General features: G+C 34.6%; 1 protein-coding gene across 1 annotated transcript; it reads left to right on the top strand.

Moving 5' to 3' along the window:
• Positions 1 to 4367: 4367 nt before the first annotated feature.
• On the top strand, positions 4368 to 8552 carry LOC105421874 (triacylglycerol lipase 2-like). The gene is made up of 6 exons (XM_088850547.1): positions 4368 to 4537; positions 4651 to 4761; positions 5088 to 5228; positions 5336 to 5575; positions 7032 to 7072; positions 8070 to 8552. Exons 1-6 carry the CDS (start codon positions 4373 to 4375, stop codon positions 8380 to 8382), a joined length of 1011 nt encoding a protein of 336 aa, XP_088706673.1. The 5' UTR covers positions 4368 to 4372; the 3' UTR covers positions 8383 to 8552.
• Positions 8553 to 21493: the final 12941 nt, after the last annotated feature.

Below are 21493 nucleotides of genomic sequence, written 5' to 3'. Positions count from 1 at the left end.
TGAAATGGTGGTTCAGATGGTGGAGGGAGATAAATCATATTCCAAGCCAAGAGTAATTCCAACACTTTTTTTAATAGGTCTTTGAGAGGGGTGAAATTATTCTCTCGGCTTTGGTTATTATTTTGAGCGTTGGCTCTAGGCTGACTCCTTCGATTTTGATTCTAATTGTTGTGTTGAGAAGTTGAGCCTTAGGCCGATCCAATAACGACGTTCTCATTAACCTGACCAGAAGCATTCCCCTTGTTTTTGTTCTTATTTTTTGGAACTGTTATTAGCTTGTTGTCGGACTTGGCGCTGAGGGGTGTCCCTCTGACTCTTTCATGTTGCACCACCTGCTCGATCCTGAAGAAAGTCTTGTACTCGGGAGCAGCATCTCTAAGACTACGAAGATCTTGGCTGGGTCTGTAAGTGGACAATCTATGATCCACATTGCCGCCTTGCAAAATCGACTGATGAAATCCTTGAAGGATTCTCCTGGGTTTTGTTTTGTTGTGTTGAGTTCGCCCAGGAAGATAGGTCTTGGTATCGATCAGCGGTAGTGAGAGATGAATAGGTTGAACATTTCGCTTGGAGTGATGTGTGGTCGACCGGACATTGTTCTCCGATGCCAGTTCAAGGCCTCATCGATCAATGTTTGTGAAAATATGGCCTTCAGTTGGTTAAGCCCATCACGCAAAGCTCTAACGGAGAGGAGGTACGTGAGTATATGGATCGCTCTTCCCATTGAACTTGTTTCTAAATTCTTGGACGACAAATCCCTAGGGAAGGTCTTCCATGCCTCCAAGGGTCTCACGAACATAGGCTTTTGGGGGTAGAATTTCATGCATGCCCATTCTTACAAGCATATCCTATATTGCTTTTAAGGTGCCTTCTTATTGAGTATTTGGCATGGCAGTAGGCTCACTAGTTGGTGGGTTCTCGATTACGGAAATTGCACGGTTTGTTGGACCGGAGAAACCAGAGGGACTGATTGAAGAATCAGCTGACTCAGCTGTGCTAAGGGTTGACCTATACTACTAACTTAGTTTGGGATCGACCCATAAGCTGGGGCATGAACAGTGTAACTAAGGTCAACTAGACTTTTGAGGCCATCTTGGATGCCTATCTCTCCTAAGGGTCAGTTTGAGTCGACACCTCTGCTTCGTACAGTGTTCCGGACATCATGAGTTGTACTATGGTGGCTTGAGGTTGGGTCAGATCCCTTAGACCTAGGTGGGTCTTGGTTTTGAGATCACTGGACCTCAAATTTATCTTGGTTCGAGTTACGGGAATTGGTGCTAGATGTTGCATGAATTTCTTCCCTCACTCGATTTCTACTTTGATTGCCTAAAATCCCTTGTAGGACGACTCTTGGTCGGACTACCTAACTATTCAAGGTTTTTTGGGCAGAGCCTGCTTTTCGAGCCACACAAATCTCAGGATTAAGAGTGGATGCTTGGAACTACCTCTAATTGAAGACTTGGGCGTTGGATAATGGATTGTCCTGAGGTATGTCGATAACTCCAAGGGATTGCAACATACTGACCCCTAGGTTTGGGTAGTTTAGGCTTAAAGTCAATCGTGGAGCAGTCATCATAGTCGCTTTGAGTGACTGACATGGTGATTGCTTTTGGCTGGGTTTTAAAATCTAGACTTAGGTAATATCTAAACTCGACGACTAAGGGCAAACCTAGCCTGACACTAGGGGCAAAAACCTTAGCTAAAACCTAGACTAAGACTAGACTGGAACCTAGACTTATCAGACTCAATGGATTTTGGTTGAAACCCTAAACTAGAGTAAGCCTAGTCTAGCTCTAGAGGCAACTCTTAAGCTCAGACCTGTGCTAGAACCTAGACTAAGATCTAGACTACATGGTGTACGGGTCTTGGCTCGAACCAAGAGTGGCTCTAGGTTTGGAGGGGTAAGCAACCCTAATGTATTTTTTTTTTTATCTTTTTAATTTTGATAAAACATAGTTAAACTAAGCATGGTGAAAGCAGGGAAAATATGATTTCAATCAAAATTAACAAACTAAAATAAAATCAAAAGGGCAGAAACAGAACAGATTTATCTGAAGCAAATTATTTTTTTAATTTTTAAATTTTTTGTTTTAGGTCAAAAATTGGTTAACAGGGAGTCAAAAGTCCTTGGAATGGTCTTGTGGGGTCCCAGAATATTTCTGAGACACTTACAGTTGGGCGTCATGGGTGGTGGCAGCACTAGTGCTTTTGTGCTTACAAGGTGGGTGACAAGGCTGGTGTCACCCAAAACATTATTTTTTTTATTTTTTTATATTTTTATCTTGTTAATATTGATTAAATAAGACTACTTTAAACTTGGAAGAAGCATAAAATAGAAATACTTATGATGAAATAAATTAAAATAAAGTAAAATAGAAAGTCCCAGATTGACCTAAAAAATGTTTTTTTGCATTTTTAAAAATTTTATTTTGATCTGAATTTTTTTTGTGCAGTCACAAAAAAGTCCCTAGAACAGATCTACAAATTTCCATAGGTTTATGAGATTTTTGAATTTGGGAGACACTGAGAGTGTCGCCTAGAAAAAGCAGGATTTCGAAGCATCGAAACCCTGTATTCTGGTCACAACCAACTTTTGGGACCTTTTGTGACTGAAAACAGTGAAAAACAATGAATAAAAGTTACATTTTGAAGCTTGGATCAAGCTCGAAATAGCTCTACGGTGGGGCGCTAAACTGCTTACGATGAAAATCTAACAGATCTTCCGATGAAGATCTCTCAAATTTTAACACCTTAAACTAATTAAAAAAATATAAATAAAGTTGTAGAGAAAGTGAGACATATCGAATTCAGATCTGAGGCCAGATTTGCTCATAAACGAGGAAATCTACTCTCATATATGTGGCAAAGCCAGCATGATCCAAAGCATTAAAATACGATTTTTAAGACAAGTTAACAGATCAAAAATAAATAAAAGAAGAAAAATATTAAAAAGAAGAAGAAAGATATAGGAAGAAATAATATCAAAACGGGCCAGATGGTTTAGGATTCCCGAGCCTTTGAGGGCTCGCCTTGGTCCTCTTTGCCTCTCTTATTAGGATGTTGACCAGCAAATCTCCGGTGTAAAGGATTAGATCAAGGGTTTTTTTACCCTAATTTTAATTTTGATCTAGGGTTTTTGTACCCTAGGTCTAGGTTTTTTCAATCTTGGGGGTTAGGACTTCAGGAGGCTAGGGTTTCTATCTTTTCTAGGGTTGTCAATCTAGAGATTTTTCTAAGGCTGTCCATTTTTTAGGAGAATTTCCTTGGTTTTATAAGGGTTTTGTGATCTCCAGAGGTTGAATATGAATTATGAGATTTTCTATTTTTGAAGATTTTTTCTAAATTTTTAGGAATTTTCTAAAGGTTTTTCCTATTTTTGGGTTATTTTCTAATTTCGTGAATTTCTAAGGTTTTTTTTTTTGTCTCTTTTTCTCTCTCATTTTTGGTTAAGGAGATGGGGTATTTATAAGATTCAATTGGTGATTTTTTCTAAATTTTTTGGAGTTTTTTCGGAATTTTTTGGATTTATGTTGAAGTTTTAGCCTTATTTAATTAAAAAACATATTTATTGCATCATCAAATGCATTGACTGCATTATCTGTCCGTGTCTAGGCCTCTCAGGCCAATTACAGCGAAGCCCATGGCCCGACAGTTGAGTCTCACAGGGACTAAATTGTCATTTGTTATATTCGTAGGTCCGATTCAAACGATTATTGGATCGTTGGGACGCTCTTGAGCTCTACTTCAAATTGGGATAGGATTTGCGTAGTTTTGGGACAATTAAATCGAGTCTACTAAAATAATGCGGTCTTCAAAGTTAAAAAAACTATAGAATTTGTCAGATTTAAAATGCGGTGTCTACAAATCTACACTATTTTTTAAACTTTAAATTTTCAAGTGAAAGATAGAAAATATATTTTAAGGCTAACACATAGATTTTCAATATTGAAACCACATTTCTCGACGCTATTTGAAAATGTGCCCTACTTTGATTATTTAGAGCTTCGGCACGGTACAAACCACAACCCCATTTAATGCACATTCTCTTCCACTTGTTGTCCAAGTTTGCACGTGCAACAAGGAGGTTCACGCAAGTCATGGGTGACAGGGCGCATGGGAATAGAGCCCACACGCTAACAGTAACGTTGAGCCGTTGGATCTTGTCCTTTATTCTCATTCTTTAACAAAAGGTAAGCATTGGGGCCCACCACGTGTGGAGGCAAATCTACCTCCTACGGTTCCTTCTTGTTAAGAGTATCGATGACAGCTTCCTTTCCATTATCTCTCGCTCCTATAAATTGAGCACCCATTCTGGAGTCCTGCTCCAGGTGCAAAAACTTCCAGGAAACAAACACAAATCGGAGAAACAAAAATGGCTACGAACCTCGGCCCCTGGATCTGTGGTACTCTATTATGCATATGGCTCTGTGTGGAGTACGGTGAGGCTCGAACTCCCCGCATACTCCATGGAGAGCCCTCCGGTGGGGTTTGCCAGAAATTTGTGAGACCCAAAGGATACCCATGTCAAGAACATACTGTACATACAACAACTCGAACTCGAACTACTCTTTCCCTTTTATTTTTTTATTTTTTTTTAGATTAGTGAAAATAACAATATCTTCATTTGTTTGGGTTGAATAATGATAATAGGTGATAACCAATGATGGTTTCATCCTCGGCCTCCAAAGAATTCCAGCAGGCCGCACTTCAACGTCCAACCAGACGAGGCAGCCCGTTTTAGTGCAACACGGTATGGTGGTCGTGTGTGTATCTCTTTCTCTCTCTTGAATTTTAAGATATTTTATAGTGGTATTATGCAAATAGGACAGGCGTCATCAATAAATAGTATGCCACTTCTATCCTCCACCGTCGATTCTCAACAACAAGCGGTTGAACTGAACATTTCCTCTTCTGAAATCCACCAAACGGCTGAGCATAATATCAAAACAATTGTTGTTTGCAATTGATGGTTTGATACATGAAGCACATGCTGCATGTGTGTGTGCGTGTGTGTTTCTATTGTGACATTATTGAATTACAGGGTGTGTGTGCGTGTGTGTTTCTATTGTGACATTATTGAATTACAGGATGGAGTTTCATGGCTTATAAGTCCTCCTGAAGAGTCTCTGCCGCTGATCTTGGCCGATAGCGGGTTTGGCGTTTGGATTTCATACACTCGAGGGACTAGATGGAGCCGTGGACACACAACACTCAATGACACAGACAAGGTTCATCACTCTCCTTTCCTCTCCTTCAAGTATGACAGAGAAACAGAGTTATTCCTCTGTTCCAGTCACATCGAGTATTGAGATGGCAAATGTATTTCGTATTTCAGGCCTTCTGGGCATGGTCTTGGCAAGATCTTGCGGAAAACGATTTGCCGGCTATGTTTGAGTATGTGCACGGGCAAACTGAGCAGAAGCTGAATTATGTGGGTCATTCGCTTGGTACTCTTACTGCCATGGCTGCCTTCTCTGAAGGGAAGCTAGTTGAGATGGTGAAATCGGCTGCTTTGCTGAGCCCAATCGCGCATTTGAATCATATTAATAGTACCTTGATTATCTCTTGCCAAAACCTTTCTTTCTGAAGTAAGAATCATCCCATTCATCTCCAAATCCTATGCTATTTTCAAAGATTTGTCATCGTCGTCGTTGTCATCGCCGTCATTATCAGTAGTAGTATTATTCACTGTTTTTAGACTCGGCCGACGAAACTCGAACTCGGCCGAGTTACTCAGCTTTGGCCTATGGACAAGGGCAAGCACCATGTTCCAATCTGGGCTATTCGGGTCATATGTTCATATGAACTAGTGGGGTAATCCCAGCTTTTTCCTTTATCTATTGTTTTTTAAGTGTGATGTGGTGGCATTTTTTTTGCTATTATTCATGGCTCAACTTTCTCATATCAAAGGTTATTCACGCCTCAACTTTCTCATATCAAAGGTTTGAATCTCGCGAGGCGTTGATACAATTTTTTATAATAATTTTATTAAAAAGATCCTGCCAAGGCGTTGATACAATATTTTATTAAAAAATAATTTTTTTATTTTATTAAAAAATAAGCCCCTAAATTTTATTAAAAAGTATACATGTTTCACCGTGGGGTTCAATTACAGGATTCAATAACCCCAACTTATTAGCGCCCATCACTTTTATCCAACACATTACTTAAGCCCTTGTGGTTAGAGTAAGTGTCTTGTTTACTTCCCACCATTAGATGTGAAATCTGATAGCTTCCCACCATTCGATGTGAAATCTGATAGCTTGGGTGTGCCATAAATTTAAAAAGATTTCTTTTGAACTTTGAGCCTAGCTAATGAAATAAATGCAGCCACTCAATTTCACATCTAATGGTCTAGATTACTTGTGACCACCTTAGGCAAAAAGTAATGGTCTCATTATTACCTTTTGCACATGATTGTTATAATTAATCTAGACCAGTGGATATGAAATTGGGTGGGCATTTATTTCATTGGCCAAGCTCAAAGTTCAAAATATATTTTATCGAATTTTGTGACAAACCTAAGCTATATGATTTCACATCGAATGGTAGTAAGTAATTATGACCTCCCTATACAAAAAGTAGATAGTCTCATTGTATACAATCCTTTATATATATACTTTATTTCAGTTGGTTATTCTCTTCTTTTTTTAACACGGCATGAACTCGATTGAGTTATTCGGACACATCCGGATAACTCGCCTCGCCCAAAGTCTGAGTATCTTGGCCGAGTCAATTATTTGAACCTTGGCATTATTATTTTTTGATAGGAAAGAACTTTGGTATTATTGTTAGCAGTGTTCAACTACTCGAACAAACCGACTCGGACATGCCCGAGTAATTTGGGCTTGCCACATTGGCAATCTCGAGTATCCCGAATTTGGTTGTCAAGCTCGGGATCCTTTAAAAATAATAATAATAATAACCATATATATATATATATATATATATATATATATATATATATATATAAAATCCAAAAAAATAATTTTATTGTTGTAGTATCTAATTTTGTTTTTGATCTGTTTCAGCTTGAAACCTGGCTAGACGCTGGGGAGTTCAACATGGGATTGTAAGTGTATTCATTATATGTTGGCAATAGAAAGAAAAGAGAACAAGGGCAATGTACTTGATTTTGAAACCTAGGGGTTTTCCAAATATCTATCCTTAATAGGACCCAACCAACAATCACCGTCCAAGTCGTAAAATTGCTAACTGACACCTTAACTAATCTGGCCCAAAACAAAAACTAGATTTGGCTAAAAACAACCATTACTTATGTTGTCCAATTCTAACTAATCGAATTGGTCGATATTGGCCAGTTAACCAACTAAACAAATTTGAAAATCCTTCATTTAAAAATATTTCATAATTTTAGTCCGAAAGGTTTTTTTTGTTCTTTTTAAAATCTAGTCTAATAGTTTGACACACCATTACATTCTTATCAACAATATTTGTGACATTTTCCCTTATTTGTAACCTTTTCCCTCATCTTTGCTTTGCATGGGCATGCTGGGCAATCTCAGACCTATTGTGAGGAAACTCTTAAGAAGTTTGTGCACCCCCGGTGTCAACTGCTATGACGTCGTCATTGCCATCACAGGTAATACTCCTTGACAATGCATACCATGCTGCATGTATCGCATAACCAGCGTGATACACATCATCTCCGTTTTCATTGCTTAATTAATGAAAATAGATATTAGCAATTCCTCAAAGATTAGAGGTGTTTGCTGAGAATGAAAGGCGAAGATGATATGTATCATATTTTTCGGTATGATACATGCATCATGTACTAACAAAATAACAATTTTGAGTTTTTACCATATTATAATTTATGCATGAAGCTGACTACACTGTATTTTTGTTAAAGGCAAGAACTGCTGCCTCAATGCCTCCACAGTTGAAGTCGTTATGGATTATGAGACTATGTCTACTTCAACATTGAATTTGGCTCACCTCGCCCAAAGTGAGTCTCTCTCTGTCTCTGTCTCTGTCTCTCTCTCTCTGAAAATCTGCCCTCTCTGTGTCTCACTATGGTCATTATCTCCATAATTTGCGGTGATTAGGAGTGGATCAGTGTCCAAGTACGACTATGAAAACCCGTTTAAAAACTGGAAGCACTACGGCCAGTTCAGTCCCCCAAGAAACAACATATCCAACATACCAACAGACCTCCCACTCTTCCTAAGCCGCGGCGCATATGGTGCTCTTTCCACCCCCACAGATGTGGAGTTGTTGATTGCTGATCTCAAGTCTCACAGCAAGGACAAGATCGAGGTGCAATTAGTGGAGAGTTATGCCCATATTGACTTCATATTGGGTGTTAATGCAAAGCAAACTGTCTACACTCACATTATTGATTTTTTCAATCGCCATTGATACTCTGTATAACTAAGAACCAGCCATGAAGCTGGTTTTTGTGTTTCATTCCTTCTAGGAACTGGGTCAGAGGTCTATGACCCATTAGGGAAACCCGACTCAAACAAGGAAGAAGAATTTGTCTGTATTTTCACAACTCTCGAGCAAATCAAGGATGTTATTGATCCCAATATTTTAGGTTACCTGCATTGCGCGTAGGAATGAAATAAGCTATTGTGTAAATAATCATGTAAATACATAATGGCGAGTGCATGGAAAACGTAATGAGCATTCATGTAATGGTGCGGTTTCTATAAGGTTGCAACATTAAATGATCCAATTAAGGCGCACCTCTAAATTTTATTATAACATGTAATTTTGGTGTAAAGTGTTTTTAGGATTATCTAAAAATCTATTTTCATATCTAATTATAAAAATTTAAACTCCAAAAGTGGTTAAAATCGAGTTGATCTATAAACATATGAAAATCTTGCAAATGGAAGGTCTAGATAATGTGTTGTAAGATGCACTTATTTTGGGACTCAAAATTTTTTTTTATATATATTCATATATCTCGATGTTGAGATGATCAATTAGAGGGTCTTTCAACAGTAAAACAATCTTTTTCGATAGATTTTTGAGGTGCATTTGTAATTCTACATGTCAAGGTTTCGTAAACTTTTCCCTTCATGTAAGGAAAAAGTTTATATAGAGCCGAGGCTCTAAACAATCAAATCAAAGCCTACTTCAAAAATTTCACTAGAAAAGGTTGTTTTGATGCTGAGATATCCTTTAATTGATCATCTCGACATCAAGATGCCTGCACATGAGAAAAAAATGGATTTCAAGTTCTGGAAATAGTGTATTTTGTAACACATTTTTGGACCATCAATTTTCAAGATTTTCAAGTTTGCATATATCTCTCATTCTACACTAGAAAAGGTTGTTTTGATGCTGAGATATCCTCTAATTGATCATCTCGACATCAAGATGCATGCACATGAGAAAAAAATGGATTTCAAGTTCTGGAAATAGTGTATTTTGTAACACATTTTTGGACCATCAATTTTCAAGATTTTCAAGTTTGCATATATCTCTCATTCTACACTATTTTTTAAGCTTTAAACTCTATAAATAAAGATGAAAATATATTTGAAGGCTATCAAAAAGATTTCCAGTATTGAAACTACATTTCTCGACATTATTTGAAGGTAGGCTCTAATTTGATTGTTTAGACCCTAGGCTCTATACAAACTACACCCATATAAACAATCATATAAATGTGCAATGCAAGAGTATATTGTTATGCAATAAGCCATCATGTAAGTAAAGCAAAAGTATAAAATGAGATTATTTACCTTTGATACAAGGGTCACAATAATCATGACCATTGGATGTGAAATTGAGTGGCTGCAGTTATTCGTTTGACCAAGCTCAAGGTTCAAAAGAAATTTTCTCGAATTTTCTGACACGAAACTATCAAATTTCACATCAAATGGTTGTAAAAAATTGTGACTATCTTATACCAAAAATAAACCCCTCATAATATAAAATCCTTGTAAATAATGAAGATATTGCACCAGAGTGCATAGAAATGCAAGGACAAATATATTTTGATTTCCTCGTATACAAGTCGAAGCAAGTAAAATGGGGATGAAGGGTACGCAACAATTAATATCATTAATTCATTTTAATACGGAAATATACAATTATTAAAAGATATAGCTTAATAGTCGACAATTGAGGGAATATTCAAAAGGAATCGCGCTTTTATGAATGAAACATTAAAGTAGCCGTTGATATATAAATAAGTTCAACAAAATATTCAAAATTACAATGAATCTTAAAATAAAACAAATCACAAATGTAAAGATAAGTACAATGATTTATATGCGCCGTAATACTTGAAAGCAGCGTTTTAAAAAACGCCGAGTCGAACCGAACTCGCCCGGTTCGACTCGGAAATAGTGAAAAGGGACCGGATCGCCCAAAAAATCGGAAATCGTCCGGTTCTAGAGAGAACCGGACGATTCTGTACAGTGAATCGCCGATTCACTGTACAGAATCGGCGAGTCCGAACAGTGAATCGGCGATTCCGTACGGAATTTTTTTTTTTTTTTTTTTTTTTTGTAATCCATGATAGATTTTTTTGTAATACTTGATCGATTTTTTTGTAATCCATGATCGAATTGTTTTTGTTTTTTTGTAATCCATGATCGAATTTTTTGGTTTTTTGTAACCCATAATAGAATTTTTTGTAATCCATGATCGAAATGTTTGTTTTCTTTTCTTGTAATCCATGATCGATTTTTTTTTTTTTTTGTAACCCATGATAGAATTTTTTGTAATCCATGATCGAATGTTTTGTAATACATGATCGAAATGTTTGTTTTTTTTTTGTAATCCATGATCGAAATGTTTGTTTTTTTTTTTGTAATCCATGATTGAATTTTTTGTTTTTTGCATTTTTTGTAACCCATGATAGAGTTTTTTGTAATTCATGATTGAATTTTTTGTTGATCGAACTATTTTTTTTCTTTTTTTGTAATCCACGAATGAATTTTTTGTTTTTTTTTGTTTGTTTTTTTTGTTTGTTTTTTTTTGTAATCCATGATCGAATTTTATGTAATCCATGATCGAATTTTATGTAATCCATGATTGAATTTTTTGAAAATTTGTGATTTTTTTTGTTTAATCCATGATCGAATTTTTTTTTGTAATCCATGATAGAATTTTTTGAAAATTTGTGATTTTATTTTTAATCCATGATCGATTTTTTTGAAAATTTGTTTTTTTTTTTTTTTAATCCATATTATTCAAAGAGAAAACGAGAGAGATGATGATTCTGAGGCCACCCTATCCCAGCCATATTATTCACATATCGAGTCCCAATAGCAATAGTGTAGGGATGAGCACGAAATACTGTAAATTAAATGCTGAATGGCGGTTCATGCAGGGAAAGAACATATCAATATTCGCATATTCATTCAAAAACATGAAAATTCTTAATGGAGTACCCTCATTTTTTATTGAATTCCTAAAAAAAAATATTTATAATGAATTTTAATAATTTTTTCGAATTTTTTTTAAGCTTTATTTTGACCGATTCACCCGATTCCCGATCCGGATCGCCGATTCTCCGATCCGGATCCGTTTTTTTTAAGCCAGATCCGGATCACCGATCCGTTTTTTAAACCATTGCATGAAAGTGATTGCATTTATTACGTCCAACAAAATATTCAAACTTACAATGAATCTTTAAAAAAAAAACAAATCACAAATGTATGATAAGTACAATGAATTATATGCGCCGTAATACTTGAATACGATTGCATTTATTATGCTACTTTTAATTTGGTAAGATTTTAGGTAATAAAATTCTTAAGTAGAACTGAAATAAATTTCAACGCCTAAAATATAATATATTAAAAAACTTCTATAATATTCTTGTGCATCCATGGAACTTTATTTCTTATCTAATATGGAAGGAAAAATTCACTTCAAGTTCAAAATATGTACTTAGGGTATTCACCTTAAGCTCAAAATATGTACTTACAGTCATTTGGATCTATGAAAAAAGATTACCTAGAAATTTTTTTTTTTTTTTTAAATATATTTCAAGAAAAGTATTTTTTATAAAATAGATTGCAGTTGTTTGGATTCTACATAGATGCATAACATTTTCATGTTTTTATGTTTAATTTTTTGTCAAATATTTTTATTATATTATTCATTATAATTTCATTTTTTTATTAAATTTGAGATAGCTTCTCTCGATAAATATTTGAGATGCTTTCTCTCTAAAAATTTTCAAGTGGTTTCTCTCTTTAAAATTTTAAAATATATTCTATCCGTAAAACTTAAAATTTGAGATCATTTATCTCCCTAAAATTTAAGTACTTTCTTTCTCTCAAAATTTTGAGATAATTTCTCTCTCTAAAGATTTTAACTACTTTTTCTATCTCTAAAAATTTACAGATAATTTGTCTCTCTAACATTTTAATATATTTTTATTTCTAAAACTTAAAAATATGAGGCAATTTCTCTCTCTAAAAAGTTTGAGATGATTTTTCACTCTAAAAATTTTAAGATATATTCTCTTTATAAAACTTAAAATTTGATATAGTTTCTCTTTCTAAAATTTAGAGATAGTTTCTCTCTATAAAAATTTTCAAATACTTTCTCTCTCTAAAAATTTAAATTTGAGATAGTTACTCTCTTTAAAATTTTTGAGATATTTTATCTTTCAAAAAAGTCCAAGTACTTGTTATCTCTAAAACTTATTTGATATAGTTTCTCTATTTAAAATTTTAAGATACTTTTTCTCTCTAAAACTTAAAACTTGAGATAGTTTCTCTTTCAAAAAAATTTGAGAAAGTTTTCCCTAAAACTTTTCAGTACTTTGTCTCTCTAAAGCTTAAAATGTGAGATAGTTTCTCTGTCAAAATATTTTGAGATAGTTTCTCTCTAAAATAATTGAGGTAATTTCTCTTTCTAAGACTTAAAATTTGAGATGATTTCTCTTCTTTAAAATTTTGGGATATTTTCTCTATTTAAAAATTTTGAGATAGTTTCTCTCTCTAAAAATAAAAAATTGAGATTGTTTCTCTCTCTAAAAAGTTTTTAATAGTTATAATGTTTTTAGGCACTCTCTCTCTCTCAAACTTAAAATTTGATATAATTGCTCTCTTAAAATTTTGAAATAGTTTTTCCTTAAAAATTTTCATTTACTTTCTTACTATAAAATTTAAAATTTGAGATAGTTTCTCTCTCTAAAGATTTTGATATAGTTTCTCTCTTAAAAAAATTTTAAATATTTTCTCTCTCTAAAACTTAAAACTTGGAATAATTTCTCTCTCTAAAAAGTTTGAGATAGGTTCTCTCTCTAAAACGTTTTAGGTAATTCTTTCCCTAAAATTTGATATAGTTTCTTTCTAAAATTTAAGATATTTGTTTGCTTTAAAACTTAAATTTTGAAATAGCCTCTCTCTAAAAATTTCTTAGATATTTTTTCTCTTTCAAATTTTTTAGTAACTTCCTCTCTATAAAACTTAACTTTGAGATAGTTTCTCTATAAGAATTTAAGATAGTTTTTCTTTTTAAAATTAAAATTTGATATAATTTTTCTCTGTAAAAAATTTGAGATAGTTTCTCTCTCTAAAAAATTTCAAGTATTTTCTCTCTCTAAAACTTAAAATTTATTATTGTTTCTCTCTCTCTAAAAATTTTAAGATGGTTTTTCTCTCTAAAATATCTTTAGATACTTCTCTCTAAAAATTGTTATAATTTCTCTATCTAAAATTTGGGATGTTTTTTCTCTCTAAACCTTAAAATTTGAAATAGGTCCTCTCTATTAAAAATTTTGAGATAGTTTCTCTCTCTAATTTTTTTTATAGTTTCCCTCTCTAAAATTAGATGTAGTTTATCTTTATAAAATTTTAAGATAGTTTTTTTTTCTAAAACATTAAATTTGAAAGTCTCTCTCTAATTCGTGGGGTTTTTTTGTGGAGCTAATTGTATTTTATAAAGTGGATATCTCCATAACGAGGAAATCTGGTTGGAAATCAATTTCAAAAGGTAAAGAAATGGTACAAATTTCCCTATATTTTTGCTTAAAATACGGAAAATAATTACTGTAGGAATTACTTTTGTCCCAAAATTTCGACCCAAAAGCTAGAAATATGCCATCTCCGCTAAAAAACATTTCTAGAAATATATTTCTAAGTATCCAAATCACCTCTTAGTGATACCACCGAAGAATGTTATAAGGATTTATATGAATAAAAATAAAAGAAAATGACATGGAAGCATTTAAAAATTATAAGTCAAAATAGAAAATTAGAAAGGAATTTTGAAAATTTTTGGAAACGAAAAAAAATGGAAATAAATTTTGGAAATATTAAAATATTTTATTAAAAAATTAACAATAAACCTCATTCTTAAGTTTCTAAAATTTATTAAAAAGAAAAGAAAAAAAGAGTATGGTTTCATAATGCATTGTAATAAAAAAAGAGAAATTAGTCAAAAATATTTTAGGGGACAAAATTTTGAAATATAAAATTAAAAGTATTAGAAAATCATTTTGTTATTAGGAACATTTGTAATTTTCTTAATAAATTGTAGAAGAAATAAGTTTAGGAGAGCAACAATGCCCAAATAAATTTGTTTGAAAAATCCAAAACTCGTTATTAAAATTAAAATATTTGTAAAAAATATAAAGTAACCAAAATAAAATCCCGTTGCCAACAAAACATAAGTGTTTTATACAATTTCTCATAATATTTTTCAATATCTAGATAATAATCGAAAATAAAAGTATGGAATTTTCCACAATCGAAAACAAAAATTTAAGAAATAGTATATGTAGATAATAAAAAGATCTCAAAAAATAATATTATAAACAAATTAATTCAAGGCATGTGCTTATGAAATTTAAATAAAATAACTCATTATCGTCAAAGCCTTTCTCTAACTACTTGGGATCAACTGTAGTAATCATGGTCGGCCATTTTAGTCTATTAAGGGTCATACCTTCAGTGAGGTCATAAGTCCCTATATATTTTCTCACTTCTTCCAACCAGGGATTTAAAAACCGTTGATTCAACCCGAAATCTCTCCGGTCGACACGGGAATCGGTCACCCATGCTGATTCTCACAAAATACATGAAATCAAGCAATTCTAAAGCTGAAACGACATTTTTGACCGAAAAAATGACGACTTGCTATAATAAAACAGTGAAATGGTATTCTTCCCTGTTTTTAGCAAAAAAGATACTGGAAGCGTAAAACTTCGTCGTTTTTTTATGAACAATGGAGGGGAAGTATATTTTAGTTCCATAAAACATAGATTGGGGTTGGATTGAATTCAAAACAATACCGGATTGTGCATTTATAGATTGAAATTTGGGTTTTTTTTTCAGTGGATTAGGGTTTTCCGCTAATTCAAAATTTTGGTGGCCATTTTTTCATCAATTTAATCTATTCTTTTTGTTGAATGATCGTGGTAATACATGCTTTCATCAAAATCATGTATTATGATTTGTTGTTTTTTATTTTAGTTTTACGATTTTTATTTTGGAGCGAGATTTGTTGGGTTTATAGCCTTTAAAGGACTTATAAGTGTGTATTGAAATACTTTTATTATAGTGAAACATAAACTCAGTGGGAGTGTGGTCCCTCGACGACCATACTAAGCAAATGATGTTTACTTATACCGAACTGCGCTTATCGATCCAGGCAGTCGGTTGGAAAATACCCAAGGTACTTGGGCATAAAGAATTAACCGATGAGGGTTTTGGGTTGGCCCTTGATGAGATCGGAGCTTATGCCTAAATGAGTGAGCCGAGGGACTGTGTGACCCTTATGTGTGATAGTAGGCCTACTGAGACGGGGGCCAAAACCTCATTCATGTTCCATCACACGACATGCATATCGATTGATCGTTCGAAAAAGCCAGATATCCACCTTTAGATGAAGCGTATGCATGTACGAGAGATACCCCTAAGCACCATAGAGTTGTGGTCGCAGCGGGTCGTGGTGACCTTGACTCGTCTTTAGGGGAGGACTTGTAATCTATAGACTGAGATTGCGACCCCTTGATTCATCGATCTAACTTTGGTTACCTGCTAATGAGCCCTTGCTTGGACTGTGGGTCAAGAGAAACACTGAGTCGGTTCGAAAAAACTAGTGTGGTCTGTAGTCCACAGTTGGAGGTGGAGTACCTTATATTTACAGATTGAATTCCTAAAACCATATGGATCATTTTCTTATCATATTAATTTAATTGTGTTCATTTTATTGTTAAAATTATTTTAGTTTTATTATTTGATTTTTTATGAATCTCTCAATATTTTAATTATGATTTTAGACTTATAAAATACAATTATTGATTTTACAAAGTTGTAAAAATTCAAATATATATTAATTTGGTTTATTTAATTTAAAAAAAAAAATTTATAAAATTCCATGGGGACCCAAACTGCACATGGGTCCACCATGTGGCATATTGGTGGGGGCCCACATGTGCCACAAAGGGCTGGCATGCCCCACCCTTTGGATACTCTTTAATTGCTTTGTGTTCAAGACTTCGAGTTTTGGTAACTTTGATTTCTGGCATGTGGTCAAAATCTTGGAAGGGTGGCATATTTTGTTTTATAGCAAGTTTGCCTTAGAGGGATATGGTCAATTTGAATAGATAGTAAATATTGACCTTATCTTATTTATATTTGGTAGTATTTATTTACTTGATAATATTTGATATATCCTTATGGAATATAAGACAAGGATCATGCAATTTTGTAGAATGCATGATATTTATGTTATTTAAATATATTGATGGGAAAATGGTTTAAGAAAAGGGAGATAATGGTTCAAGCACCTTCCATAATGTTGATGACTTATCTATGGAATTGATGGCTCAGATCTCTCATCCCACAAGTCACAATGATCAACGGTCTAGATTCAATCTCATAAAAGAGGCAAACTATGGAAAAACCCTAAGAAACCCTAAACCTAAATATTTACTATAAATAGGGGTGCTCTCCCCCAATCTCTACACAACTTTCTCTCTCTTAGAGGGACACGCCGCTCTCTCTCTATATTTCTCTCTCTAATTTTCTCTATCCAAAACCTTAAGTAGTACTCTCTCTCCTCTCTAGACCTATGTTAATTTTAAGGGTTGAAAAAATTAGAGGGGGCCTAAACTAATTTTGGGGGTTATGGTTTAGTAGAGATTTTAAGGGGAGGTTACCTAGTTTGGCTGAAATCAGCTATCTCGGTTTGTGATTGAAGCTAGACCACAGATCCCACGTCATTGGATGTGGTGACTCGGTATGGGGTATAAAAAGCCTGGTTGAGGTAATCTCAGGCATCTTTTCTTTTATTTGTTTGTTCGTTTATTTTATATTCTCAAGCACAGTATTAGTTTGTATGAATGACATCAAGTAGTTGAGATTTATTTTATTGATGTGTTATTTATTTTGGAATTTCTATTATTTGCACTAAGACAATCTGTGAGTGATATTGTTGCCAAAAATATAAGGGGTTATTATTATTAAAAAAAAAAATTGTATTTCCCCGATAAAAGATCTCATATATCTTTCTTTCATTGGTATCAGAGCAAGATTTTACTTGATTGCCATTAAGAGTCTTTTCTTATTTTTTCTTGAGAATAGAAATATAATGGTTGCTCGTACCTTCATCTCTGAGATCTTGAAAACCAAAAGGTTTGATGGGACTAACTTTGCTTCATGGAAAAGAAAAATCAAATTTGTGCTTTATGAAGAAAACTTGTATGAGGTACTCTTTGAGAACCTCGTCGTCCAACTGACGACTCATCTCAAATAATCACAGATGAATACGCCAATTAGAAGAGAAGGAACTTGAGATGTAAGCACATTGTTTTATGTGTCATGACTGACTCGTATGCTTCTGAATACCAGTCAATCTATACTGCAAGTGAGATTTTTGATAAACTTGAATGAGATTATGTTGAACCCTTTCTCATGAAACAAAATATGGCTATGAGAGGTACAATGATTTAAAAGTGGTAGAAGGTACCAAGTTTGCAGATCTTGTGCACGGGTTTCGTGCGCTAGTCAAAGATTTGGAAGATACATGCATGAAGCCCAATGAATCTAGGCAAGTGATTCATTAATAAATTCTCTTCTTAATTCATGGGAGACTTTCATATCTTCCATCTCTATTAGAAGAAAGGCACCAAAATTGGAGGAACTCATCACGACCATCAAATCTGAAGAAGAAATGAGGAGTTCAAGGCAAACCCTAAGAGATGCTGTGCATATGGTAAAATTTCAACCATCTTTTAAATTTAAGAAAGAAAAGAGAAGAAATACTTTTGAGAAGAAATGATATTTCAAAAGAAGAGATTTTGGAAATAAAAGAACAAAGAGAATGACTCGAAATGGTTTTATTTGCAAGAAGGTGGGCCACATAGCCAATAGTGGTCAGTTCAACAAATTTGGTGGAATTAACAAGGAATTGGCATATGTGGTTTTCGAGTCCATGCTAGCTGACCCTAATAGAGCTTCTTGGTGTCTTGACTCGGGGGCTAAGCCCATGTCACTAATACCAAGGAAGGTTACCGTTCTTTCACTCCAATGGGGCTAGGACAACAACATATTTATATGGGAGGAAATAAGAAGATTGATGTACTTGGACTTGGAGATTTTGAGCTGAACCTGAAGAATGGGAGCACCTCGATCCTAAAGCAAACACTTTATGCTTCTGATATAAGGAATTGCTTGGTTTCGGTTCCTAGGATATCTATGGTTGGATTCATAACCACTTTCATTGGGGAGAAGGTGGTGGTCAGGAAGGAGAAAGATATTATCATGACTGGACGACTTGTAGTCGGGCTATTTACTATTAAAATAAAAGAGAACATTGCTTATGTCTCATCCCTTAATGAATTAGATGCTACCCTATGACATATGAGGTTAGGACACATTAATGTCAAACGAATGGAGAGATTACAAAGGGACGGGATTCTTCAAAATTATAAGAGAGATTTTTCGAAAGTGTGCGAGTCTTGTGTGGAAGGAAAACTAATAAGGAAAAATACCACTAGGGCAAAAAGAGCTGCTAGCGCATTGGAAATTATTCATAGTGACATATGTGGACCTATGAATGTGACCACAAAAAGTGGAAAAATATATTTTATCTCTTTTATAAATGACCACTCGTGATATGGCCATGTGTACCTTATTTATGTTAAATCAGAAGCTCGAGAAAAATTCAAATAATATAAGGCCAGGTAGAGAATCAAACCAACCTGAAAATTAAAGTCCTTAGAACCGATAGAGAGGGAAATATTTATCTGACCTTTTCAAAGAATTATGCATTGAAAATGATATCATCCATTAGTACACCATGTCTTATACTCCTGAACAAAATGGTGTAGCTGAGAAAAGGAATAAGACCTTAGTAGAAATGATAAGGAGTATGATGGGGCATGCAAATCTCTCATTATACTTTTAGGGAGAAGCCGTATTAACGACATGTTACATCCTTAACCGGACTCCCACAAAAGCTGCCCCACTTGCTCCTCACGAAATTTGGGGGAATTTTCACAGGTCGTACTCTCTCCCTTGAACATTTGAAAGTTTGGGGTAGCTCAGTCCATGTCCTTATCTCACATCAAAATAGAACCAAATTGCAACCCAAAACTATCAAATCTATTTTCATTGGTTACCCAGATCATGGTAAGGGGTATCGATTCTGCAACCTTGAAACAAGTATGGTTATTGAAAGCCATGATGCTCACTTTTTCGAGGAAGAGTTCCTTTAAGCAAGGGTGAGTAGAAAACAAGCCGACTTTTATGAGGAGGTCTAAAATAAGGATGTAGTTCGAGACCTTGAATTTGAAACTTCCAAACCAATGAAACCTGATCCTGAACTCCCTTTAAAAAATGAACATTTGCCTGAACCAAGACGAAGTAACCGAGTCAGTAGACCACCTCCTTACCTAGAACATTTTGTCTACGTTGGAGAACATATTAATAAGGTTGGGGAAGATTCAGATTTAGAACCTAGAACTCATCGTGAACCCTTGACCTGTTCTGAAAGGGACTGCTGGGTAGAAGCCATAAAAGATGAGTATGGTTCCATTAACCAAAACCATGTATGGGATATAGTCCCCCTACTTAAAAAACGTAAGGCCATTGGTGGTAAGTGGATTTTCAAGAAAAAGTTTAACTCTGAAGGGAAAATAAAAAAATATAAAGCTAGGTTGGTTGCAAAGTTTCACTCAAAAAGAAAGGATAGATTATGAGGAAACGTTTTCCCTTGTTGCCAAATTTCCATCCATTTGAATCCACATAGCTATAGCAGTTCATTTTGACTTTGAGGTTCATCAAATGAATGTCAAAACAACATTTCTAAATGGGGATTTAGACGAAGAAATTTACATGACCCAACCTGAGGGTTTGAGGAGAAAGGGAAAGAGAATGTAGTATGCAAACTTAATAAACCCTTTTATGGCCTGAAACAAACATTGCGACAGTTGTATATAAAATTTCAGGAGACCCTTTCTCTTGCAGGGTTCTCCACATATAATGAGGATTATTGCATATATCAAAAGGTCAGTGGGAGTGATGTGGCCTTTATATCATTATATGTGGATGATATGTTAATTGTTAGTAGCTCAATTATTCTAGTAGTAGAGACGAAAAATTTCCTTGCACAACACTTCGATATGAAGGATCTTGGAGAAGCTTCATATGTGTTGGGCATCAAGATAATAAGAAACAAGAGAGAGAAGACTATCCAACTTCTCAAGAAACTTACTGTAAGAGGATTCTGGAAAAGTTTGAAATGAGTATGTGTAAGCCCATGTCTACCCTAATTGACAAAAAGACGAAGCTTAGTAATAAGATGTGCCCTACCGAAGACATGGATATAAGATCCATGGAGAGAGTGTCATATAGGAGAGCTGTTGGGTCCCTTATGTATGGCCTGACTTGTCCTTCATCATGAGTCTGGTGAGGCGTTCCAAAGTAATCCAAGAGATAAGTATTGATAAGCTGTAAAAAGAATTCTCAGATATTTAAAAGAGACCATGAACTATGTGCTCACATATAAAGGGGGAACTGAAATAGCAATAAAAGGATATTCAGATGCAAGCTATCTCGCGGATCCAGATGATGCAAAGTTTACATCTGGGTATGTGTTTATGCTTGGAGGGGGTGCGTTTCTTGAAAGTCAAAGAAACAAGATATTGTGGCCTTGTCCACCACGAAATCCGAGTACGTGGCATGATGTCTAGCAGCCAAGGAGGCCGTGTGGATTAATAAGTTTCGTAATCAACTTAATTTTCATCCTGTACGTTGTGAGTCAGTGCAAATTTTTTGTGACAACGCTGCGGCTATTTGTGTCTCTAAGGAGCTTTGGTTTCACAATAACTCCAAGTATATTAAGCCTTATTTTTGTCACCTGAGAAATGAAGTGAGATTGAAAGAGATCGAGATCACCTACATATCTACATATTTGATGATTGCATACCCTTTGACTAAGGGAGTTGTCCCTAATGTTTTTGTAAGACATGTGAAAAAGAAGGGAAGAGAGAAAGTGAGGAAGAGATAATGTAAAGCCTTCAAGGTCAAGTGGGAGATGT

This window comes from Amborella trichopoda, chromosome 10 (genome assembly GCF_054954075.1).
Source record: "Amborella trichopoda isolate Santa Cruz 75 chromosome 10, AtrichopodaSantaCruz75HAP2 v2.0, whole genome shotgun sequence".
Taxonomy (NCBI): Eukaryota; Viridiplantae; Streptophyta; class Magnoliopsida; order Amborellales; family Amborellaceae; genus Amborella; species Amborella trichopoda.
The sequence above is the reverse complement of the archived record's forward strand: the minus strand, read 5'-3'. Positions and strand labels throughout refer to the sequence as shown.